We start from the raw sequence: 10,558 nt of genomic DNA, 5'->3' as shown, positions 1-10,558 counted from the left end.
GGTGTGGTGAGCACTTTGACCCACCAAGTGCTTCACAGAAGTTTATAATGCAGAGCCGTAAAAATAAAACAAAATTTTTTTCCCACAAAAATTATTTTTTTAGCCCCCAGTTTTGTATTTTCCTGAGGGTAACAGGAGAAATTGGACCCCAAAATTTGTTGCCCAATTTGTCCTGAGTGCGATGATACACCATATGTGGGGGGAACCACTGTTTGGGCACATGGGAGGGCTCAGAAGGGAAGGAGTGCCATTTGAATGCAGACTTAGATGGAATGGTCTGCAGGTGTCACATTGCGTTTGCAGAGCCCCTAATGTACCTAAACAGTAGAAACCCCCCACAAGTGACACCATTTTGGAAAGTAGACCCCCTTAGGAACTTATCTAGATGTGTGCTGAGCGCTTTGACCCACCAAGGGCTTCACCGAAGTTTATAATGGAGAGCCGTAAAAATAAAACAAAAATTTTTTCCCACAAAAATTATTTTTTAGCCCCCAGTTTTGTATTTTCCCGAGGGTAACAGGAGAAATTCGACCCCACAATTTGTTGTCCAATTTGTCCTGAGTGCGCTGATACCCCATATGTGGGGGGGAACCACTGTTTGGGCGCATGGGAGGGCTCGGAAGGGAAGGAGCTCCATTTGGAATGAGGACTTAGATGGAATGGTCTGCAGGTGTCACATTGCATTTGCAGAGCCCCTAATGTACCTAAACAGTAGAAACCTCCCACAAGTGACACCATTTTGGAAACTAGACCCCCTAAGGAACTCATCTAGATGTGTTGTGATAGCTTTGAACCCCCAAGTGTTTCACTACAGTTTGTAACGCAGAGCCGTGAAAATTAAAAAAAAAAATCTTTCCCCCCAAAATTATTTTTTAGCCCCCAGTTTTGTATTTTCCCGAGGGTAAGAGGAGAAATTCGACCCCAAAAGTTGTTGTCCAATTTGTCCTGAGTACGCTGAAACCCCGTATGTTGGGGGAAACCACCGTTTGAGCGCATGGCAGAGCTCGGAAGGGAAGGAGCGCCATTTGGAATGCAGACTTAGATGGAATGGTCTGCAGACGTCACATTGCGTTTGCAGAACCCCTAATGTACCTAAACAGTAGAAACCCCCCACAAGTGACCGCATATTGGAAACTAGACCCCCCAGGGAACTAATCTAGATGTGTTGTGAGAACTTTGAACCCCCAAGTGTTTCACTACAGTTTATAACGCAGAGCCGTGAAAATAAAAAATCTTTTTTTTTCCCACAAAAAATATGTTTTAGCCCCGAGTTTTGTATTTTCCCAAGGGTAGCAGGAGAAATTGGACCCCAAAAGTTGTTGTCCTATTTGTCCTGAGTACGCTGATACCCCATATGTTGGGGTAAACCCCTGTTTGGGCACACGGGAGAGCTCGGAAGGGAAGAAGCACTGTTTTACTTTTTCAACGCAGAATTGGCTGGAATTGAGATCGGACTCCATGTCGCATTTGGAGAGCCCCTGATGTGCCTAAACAGTGGAAACCCCCCAATTATAACTGAAACCCTAATCCAAACACATCCCTAACCCTAATCCCAACAGTAACCCTAACCACACCTCTAACCCTGACACACCCCTAACCCTAATCCCAACCCTATTCCCAACCGTAAATGTAATCTAAACCCTAACTGTAACTTTAGCCCCAACCCAAACTGTAGCCCTAGCCCTAACCCTAGCCCTAACCCTAATCCTAACCCTAACCCTAGCCCTAACCCTATCCCTAGCCCTAACCCTAGCCCTAACCCTAGCCCTAACCCTAACCCTAGCCCTAACCCTAGCCCTAACCCTAGCCCTAACCCTAACCCTAGCCCTAACCCTAGCCCTAACCCTAGCCCTAAACCTAGCCCTAGCCCTAGCCCTAACCCTAGCCCTAACCCTAGCCCTAACTCTAACCCTAGCCCTAATGGGAAAATGGAAATAAATACATTTTTTTAATTTTTCCCTAACTAAGGGGGTGATGAAGGGGGGTTTGATTTACTTTTATAGCGGGTTTTTTAGCGGATTTTTATGATTGGCAGCCGTCACACACTGAAAGACGCTTTTTATTGCAAAAAATATTTTTTGCGTTACCACATTTTGAGAGCTATAATTTTTCTATATTTTGGTCCACAGAGTCATGTGAGGTCTTGTTTTTTGCGGGACGAGTTGATGTTTTTATTGGTAACATTTTCGGGCACGTGACATTTTTTGATCGCTTTTTATTCCGATTTTTGTGAGGCAGAATGACCAAAAACCAGCTATTCATGAATTTCTTTTGGGGGAGGCGTTTATACCGTTCCGCGTTTGGTAAAATTGATAAAGCAGTTTTATTCTTCGGGTCAGTACGATTACAGCAACACCTCATTTATATCATTTTTTTATGTTTTGGCGCTTTTATACGATAAAAACTATTTTATAGAAAAAATAATTATTTTTGCATCGCTTTATTCTCAGGACTATAACTTTTTTATTTTTTTGCTGATGATGCTGTATGGCGGCTAGTTTTTTGCGGGACAATATGACGCTTTCAGCGGTACCATGGTTAGTTATATCTGTCTTTTTGATCGCGTGTTATTCCACTTTTTGTTCGGCGGTATGATAATAAAGCGTTGTTTTTTGCCTCGTTTTTTTTTTTTTTTTCTTACGGTGTTTACTGAAGGGGTTAACTAGTGGGCCAGTTTTATAGGTCGGGCCGTTACGGACGCGGCGATACTAAATATGTGTACTTTTATTGTTTTTTTTTTTTTATTTAGATAAAGAAATGTATTTATGGGAATAATATTTTTTTTTTTTCATTATTTTGGAATATTTTTTTTTATTTTTTTTTACACATTTGAAATTTTTTTTTTTTACTTTTTTACTTTGTCCCAGGGGGGGACATCACAGATCAGTGATCTGACAGTTTGCACAGCACTCTGTCAGATCACTGATCTGACATGCAGCGCTGCAGCCTTCACAGTGCCTGCTCTGAGCAGGCTCTGTGAAGCCACCTCCCTCCCTGCAGGACCCGGATCCGCGGCCATCTTGGATCCGGGGCTGGAGGGAGCAGGGAGGGAGGTGAGACCCTCGCAGCAACGCGATCACATCGCGTTGCTGCGGGGGGCTCAGGGAAGCCCGCAGGGAGCCCCCTCCCTGCGCGGTGCTTCCCTGTACCGCCGGCACATCGCGATCATCTTTGATCACGGTGTGCCGGGGGTTAATGTGCCGGGGGCGGTCCGTGACCGCTCCTGGCACATAGTGCCGGATGTCAGCTGCGATAAACAGCTGACACCCGGCCGCGATCGGCGGCGCTCCCCCCGTGAGCGCTGCCGATCGCATATGACGTACTATTGCATCCTTGGGAAGTAAAGCCCACCCCACATGGACGCAATAGTACGTCTAATGGCAGAAAGGGGTTAAGATGGTATCAATTTGAGGAGTTTTCAATATATAGGCCCTTCAAAGTCTATTTAAATCTGTATAGGTCCCTAAAGAATCAGGTTTTGTAAATGTATTGAAAAAATGAAAAATTGCTGCTAAACTTTTAACCCTTCTAACATTCTACCAAAGTAAAATGGTATTTGAAAAATTATGCAGTAGTAAAGTAGACATTGAAAAATATAAAAATTGAAAAGTTTGAAAATTGTGAATTTTTCAAAATTTTCAACAAAATTCCAATATTTTCACAAATAAACGCAAAGCATATTAACCTAAATTTACCACTAATATGAAGTATAATGTGTCACAAAAAAAATCTCTATCACTGGGAGATATTTAAGTATTTGAGAGTTATTACCACATTTAAAACATTTGACCAGGTGATTAAGGTCAAAATTGGCTCAGTCACTAAGGGGTTAACAGACAGGCTGGATGTTTGATGGCAGCTGTCCTGATCATGTATGGCAGTAACTCTCCATTGCCGATGACACATTGAACAGACGAGAGCGGCATCAAACAACTTGTTTATGTAAATGTTAAGTATTTTGTATATACGAGGGGCGATCCAAAAGTAATGATAATCGGTTATTTCTATTGCACACAGAAATTAAAATAAAATGTTTTCTTCTCTCTTATGTACCCACTAGTCCAGGAAAACAAAATCACTTAAATAGACCATGATTCCCGGGAGCTACATTCATTTGAATATGAACTGCCGAGGAGTGAACATCAAAATGGAAAAAAACGAGCTCAGAGCTATCATAAAATACCTCTGCTTGAAAAAAATCACTACCAAAGACATACACAGCGACTTGGTGGAAACATTGGGGGACTCTTCTCCTCCATATTCCACAGTTGCACGCTGGGCCAAGGAATTTAAGCTGGGAAGAACATCGAAGGAAGATGAACATCGTGAAGGACGCCCATCCACATCCCTCAATGAAGAAAATGTGAAAAAAGTTGAAGAAGTTGTATTGGCAGATCGAAGAGTGACTATCAGGCATGTAGCTGAGGTCACAGGGATCTCATATGGCAGTATTCAAAGAATCCTTGCAAAAGAATTGCATTGTCTCCGCGCGTTGGGTGCCAAAAATGTCAACCGACGAGCAAAAGAAGAAACGAGTTGACATTTCAATAGCAAATCTCGAAAAGTTCCAAGCAGACAAGGAAAATTTTTTGTCACGTTTTTTGACCATGGACGAGACCTGGATCCACCACTTTGATCCCGAAACTAAACGACAATCGATGACATGGAAACGAGCCGACGAACCGATGCCGAAGAAATTCAAAGTGTCAAGCTCAGCAGGGAAGGTTATGGCGTCCATTTTTTGGGATGCTGAAGGAATTATTATGATGGACTATTTGGAAAAGGGAGCCACTAGTACGGGCTCCTACTACGCAGAACAAATAAGAAGATTGCGGGAGGCTATCAAGGAGAAAAGACGTGGCAAACTGCGGGCTGGAGTGCTGTTTCACCAAGATAACGCGCCGGCTCACAAAGCTGCAGTTGCCATGGCTACCATTCAAGAAGCGGGCTTTGAACTGGTGGGACACCCCCCTATTCACCAGATCTAGCCCCCAGTGACTTCTTTCTCTTTCCTTGACTCAAGGAACACCTCCGGGGCAAGAAATTTGACAACAATAGCGACGTGATAACCGCTGTTGGGGATTTTTTTGAGGGTCAAGATCAATAATTTTTTTCGAAGGGTATTCTAAGTATAGAAAAGAGATGGACTAAATGTATAGACTTGTTAGGAGACTACGTAGAAAAATAATTTTTTTTTTACTATATTCATTGTGTTTAGTATTGATTATCATTACTTTATATGTGGCTCATACAAAGGTGTATTATACAGATACTGTTTGTCAATAACAAATAATCATTGGTAACTGTATACATTTTCTAATAATCATCTAATGCACCAAATTGTTTTCCTTTTTCTTGTATATGTGTTGCTTTACCATAACTTCTATTTTTGCTTACGTTTTCAATAAATTGATAAAAAAAGAAAATAGCTAATTCCCTGTATGTGTCCTTACATGTTTAACAGAACATGCTTTCCCTGTAAAACATTTCCCACATTCTGAACATGAATATGGCTTTACCCCTGTGTGAGTTCTCTGATGTATAACAAGATATGATTTAAGGCTAAAACATTTCCCACATTCTGAGCACAAAAATGGTTTCTCCCCTGTGTGAAATCTCTGATGCTTAAGACAATCTGATTTGTTAGTAAAATATTTCCCACATTCTGTACATAAAAACGGCTTCTCCCCTGTATGAATTCTTAGATGTCTGACAAAATTTGATCTATCTGTAAAACATTTATCACAATCTGGACAAGAAAATGGTTTCTCCCCTGTGTGAATTCTCTGATGCTTAAGACAATCTGATTTGTTAGTAAAATATTTTCCACACTCTGTACATAAAAACGGCTTCTCCCCTGTATGAATTCTTAGATGTCTGACAAAATTTGATCTATCTGTAAAACATTTCCCACAATCTGGACATGAAAATGGCTTCTCCCCTGTGTGAATTCTCTGATGTTTAAGAAAATCTGATTTGTTTGTAAAATATTTCCCACATACTGTACATAAAAATGGTTTATCCTCTGTATGAATTCTTTGATGTCTGACAAAATTTGATTGATCTGTAAAACATTTCCCACATTCTGAACATGAAAATGGCTTCTCCCCTGTGTGAATTCTCTGATGCTGAAGAAAATCTGATTTGCTAGTAAAATATTTCCCACATTCTGTACATAAAAACGGCTTCTCCCCTGTATGAATTCTTTGATGTCTGACAAAATTTGATCTATCTGTAAAACATTTCCCACATTCTGGACATGAAAAAGGCTTTTCTCCTGAGTGAACTCTCTGATGTACAACAAGATATGACTTCTTTATAAAACACTTCCCACATTCTGAACATGAAAATGGCTTCTTCCCTGTGTGAATTCTCTGATGTTTAAGAAGATATGATTTCTGTTTAAAGCATTTCCCACATTCAGAGCATGGAAATAGTTTCTTCTCTTTAAGAGCTAGTTCATGTTCATTAGTCTTTCTATGACTTTTGTTTTCCATATCAATTATTGGCGAAGCAGAAGAAAGGACCTGTTGAAAATGATTGGATGAAAGATTTTTTCTGAGAAGGGCTTGAGGTGTAACTGGGATAATGACATGTTCTTCATATGTGTCTGTTGTAATACCATGATCATTTGCTGCAAAATCTGAAAATATCAGATGCCCCTCGGAGCTTCTGGTAGAGTCATCTGCCAAGAATAAAACTGATTTTATTATTTTTCAATAACACTACATTTAAATCCTATCAATATTATATATTTTGTACATTTTAATGCAAACTTGTAATACAAATTAAGGTAATTATCAACTAACTTAGAGAGTAGAGCACAAATCAGGGACTATTAGATTATGTTAGGCCTCCAGGTTGATCTGTTTCAATTTTTCACTTCTCTGTTGGATTAATCGTCTCCTACATAGGTTCATGTCTCACTATGCCGGTCATTAATAATTACCAGTTATATCAGGGGTGCGGATCCTCTTTTCTGCGAAAGCGAAGTGGATATTTATACCATCATTTGGGGGTTGCACAAAATTATCAACTTGAAACTTATCCTTTGGTCAAACATTTAATTAACTTAACCCTAATGTAACAGCTGGAGCTGCTTCTCTTTGATGCGGGCTCGAACATCGAACCCATGTCTTTCCCCGCTCATGATGGCTTCAAGTGCCATTAAAGGGACACTGTCACCTGAATTTGGAGGGAACAATCTTCAGCCATGGAGGCGGGGTTTTTGGGTGTTTGATTCACCCTTTCCTTACCCGCTGGCTGCATGCTGGCTGCAATATTGGATTAAAGTTCATTCTCTGTTCTCCGTAGTACAAGCCTGCGCAAGGCAAGTGTCAGTTTTACCATATAGTGAATATCGTAAATTTAAAAAACAATTGTAGAATTGCACTTTTTCTGAAAATTTAACGCACTTGGATTTTTTTCGAAATTTCCAGTGCATCACATGATACAATGAATAATGACATTCAAAAGTTTAAGGTGGACTGCAAAAAGCAAGCCCTCGTACGGCTATGTGGATGTAAAAATAAAAAAAGTTACTCTGCAAGCCAGTGTCTGATTATAACCTGTGACTTCTCTGCATTTAGGGGTCACTACTCACCTGTGCGGTTATCTGTAGGAATCTCCTTCTTACACCGCTCATCGGCCCTCACATATGTCTCTATAGTATTAATATGGGGTAGATCTTCACCCTGAAAAAAAATTGTGTAAAAGTCACAGACAGATGGAGAGGTCGTGTTAAATGATTTAAAAAAAAAGAAACACTAGTAAATGAACATGGCGACTAAAAATGGCACCTCCCTCCTTGGCGTTTATCCTGGCCTAAGAAGCCCTAAGGTGTCCGTTAAATCATCCCTGCCTACCAGCGATGGTTGGCGCCCTAGATATGATGTTTCACCCCCCCCGCTCCGTGGCGGCTCCTCCTCACATGCCCTATAATAGCAGATATATATATAGGGAACTTAGACTAAACAGTCAACAACCATACTAAAGGAGGTGTAGGAATACCGGACACAAATGATGTATAATATGGCAACGATTACTTATCACTATGATGTTTTTCAATAGTCATTCCTTCTTTGCCTGTGCCGCGATGCATTTCTCCTTAGATGGCTCATCAGGAGACCAAAAGGTGTTCATAAGAGGTACAGATGCTGTCAGATGATCAAAGCCCATTGTGGTGTGCCTGGGCAAAGCATGCTGAGCTTTTAAATATGTCTCCACAGCAATGTGTACACCCACTGTGCAGCCTGATAGGCTCCCAATCAAAACCGAAAAAAATCCACATTCATAGGACACAGAGGTAGGGGAGGGTGAGTGTAAGGTAAAATGACAGCATATCATCAGATGACCCCAGAATCCCCGATAGTCACAATCTCTCCTGTTGTCAAGCTGATCCTACCTGCCAATATAAAAATCACTCATGCTTACTGTATGCGCTCGCTGTTGCAAAACCCCCGTCCCGGGTATGCAATAGCACGATAAGTCTGCTGGGCATAGGAAGTGCTTGCGTTCCACATTGGAACGCATGCATACCAACTGCACATGCAGATCATACAGATGCCATAAGTGTTAAAAGGACACCAGAAGTACATGTGCTACTCCCTGGAGCGCACGCCTACCAAGTGCACAGGCGCCTCATGGAGATGCCGAACAGAAGAGGCCCAAATGACATTGTATCCCTGGCTACGTTCAACAAGAATTGGATGTTACACCGGAGCGCTGTCAGAATGGCCATTTTTGCAATGATGTTCAGAATCCAAAATAGGAAGCACTTCATACATAAATATGCATACAGGAACAGGAACACATGGGCTACTTACACAGTGAACAAGTCTTTTGTGTCTTCAGGTTTCTTGGTGGTGTGTGAACATGATCATACAGACTTGTTCACTGTGCAAGTAACCCATGTGTTCCTGTTTCCATAATTGTTCTCTTGTGTCTACAAGACTGGGGAGTTCCACCACTCCTCTTGGGCTATCTGCACAAAAGCTGTTCTGCCCTGTATGCACACATGGATTTTTCCTCTCTGAACCCTGTTCACACAGGTTATATACAGATGATCAGGTTTTTAAATACATCAGATAGGAATTGCATACATTAGTTAGGACTGCTCTGATAAGGGTATACCGTGAAGATTGGTAGAGCAGCTTAGTATACATTTTTTGCAAAAAACGTATCAACCAAATACCCTGTTTTTTACATCTTTTACTAGCACTTGCGGATTACTGCAACATTTTTTCAAACTGAGTGTTTTTGGTTTTACTATTCTCTTTTGTGTCTTCAGGTTTCTTGGTGGTGTGTGAACATGATCATACAGACTTGTTCACTGTGCAAGTAGCCCATGTGTTCCTGTTTCCATAATTGTTCTCTTGTGTCTACAAGACTGGGGAGTTCCACCACTCCTCTTGGGCTATCTGCACAAAAGCTGTTCTGCCCTGTATGCACACATGGATTTTTCCTCTCTGAACCCTGTTCACACAGGTTATATACAGATGATCAGGTTTTTAAATACATCAGATAGGAATTGCATACATTAGTTAGGACTGCTCTGATAAGGGTATACCGTGAAGATTGGTAGAGCAGCTTAGTATACATTTTTTGCAAAAAACGTATCAACCAAATACCCTGTTTTTTACATCTTTTACTAGCACTTGCGGATTACTGCAACATTTTTTCAAACTGAGTGTTTTTGGTTTTACTATTCTCTTTTGTGTCTTCAGGTTTCTTGGTGGTGTGTGAACATGATCATACAGACTTGTTCACTGTGCAAGTAGCCCATGTGTTCCTGTTTCCATAATTGTTCTCTTGTGTCTACAAGACTGGGGAGTTCCACCACTCCTCTTGGGCTATCTGCACAAAAGCTGTTCTGCCCTGTATGCACACATGGATTTTTCCTCTCTGAACCCTGTTCACACAGGTTATATACAGATGATCAGGTTTTTAAATACATCAGATAGGAATTGCATACATTAGTTAGGACTGCTCTGATAAGGGTATACCGTGAAGATTGGTAGAGCAGCTTAGTATACATTTTTTGCAAAAAACGTATCAACCAAATACCCTGTTTTTTACATCTTTTACTAGCACTTGCGGATTACTGCAACATTTTTTCAAACTGAGTGTTTTTGGTTTTACTATTCTCTTTTGTGTCTTCAGGTTTCTTGGTGGTGTGTGAACATGATCATACAGACTTGTTCACTGTGCAAGTAGCCCATGTGTTCCTGTTTCCATAATTGTTCTCTTGTGTCTACAAGACTGGGGAGTTCCACCACTCCTCTTGGGCTATCTGCACAAAAGCTGTTCTGCCCTGTATGCACACATGGATTTTTCCTCTCTGAACCCTGTTCACACAGGTTATATACAGATGATCAGGTTTTTAAATACATCAGATAGGAATTGCATACATTAGTTAGGACTGCTCTGATAAGGGTATACCGTGAAGATTGGTAGAGCAGCTTAGTATACATTTTTTGCAAAAAACGTATCAACCAAATACCCTGTTTTTTACATCTTTTACTAGCACTTGCGGATTACTGCAACATTTTTTCAAACT

General features: G+C 40.9%; 1 protein-coding gene across 1 annotated transcript in view; it reads right to left on the bottom strand.

The window, feature by feature from the left end:
• Positions 1 to 5,245: 5,245 nt before the first annotated feature.
• The window catches only part of LOC138666659 (zinc finger protein 208-like), an 82,181-nt gene continuing 76,868 nt past the window's right edge, over positions 5,246 to 10,558 (bottom strand). Inside the window, exons 13-14 of the mRNA XM_069754849.1 lie at positions 7,604 to 7,694; positions 5,246 to 6,685 (exon numbers count right to left, since the gene is read on the bottom strand). Of these exons, the coding sequence (XP_069610950.1) occupies positions 5,430 to 6,685; positions 7,604 to 7,694 (1,347 nt within the window). The 3' untranslated portion in view covers positions 5,246 to 5,429. The remainder of the gene's footprint in view (positions 6,686 to 7,603; positions 7,695 to 10,558) is intronic.

Source organism: Ranitomeya imitator, chromosome 2 (assembly GCF_032444005.1).
Source record: "Ranitomeya imitator isolate aRanImi1 chromosome 2, aRanImi1.pri, whole genome shotgun sequence".
Taxonomy (NCBI): Eukaryota; Metazoa; Chordata; class Amphibia; order Anura; family Dendrobatidae; genus Ranitomeya; species Ranitomeya imitator.
The sequence above is the reverse complement of the archived record's forward strand: the minus strand, read 5'-3'. Positions and strand labels throughout refer to the sequence as shown.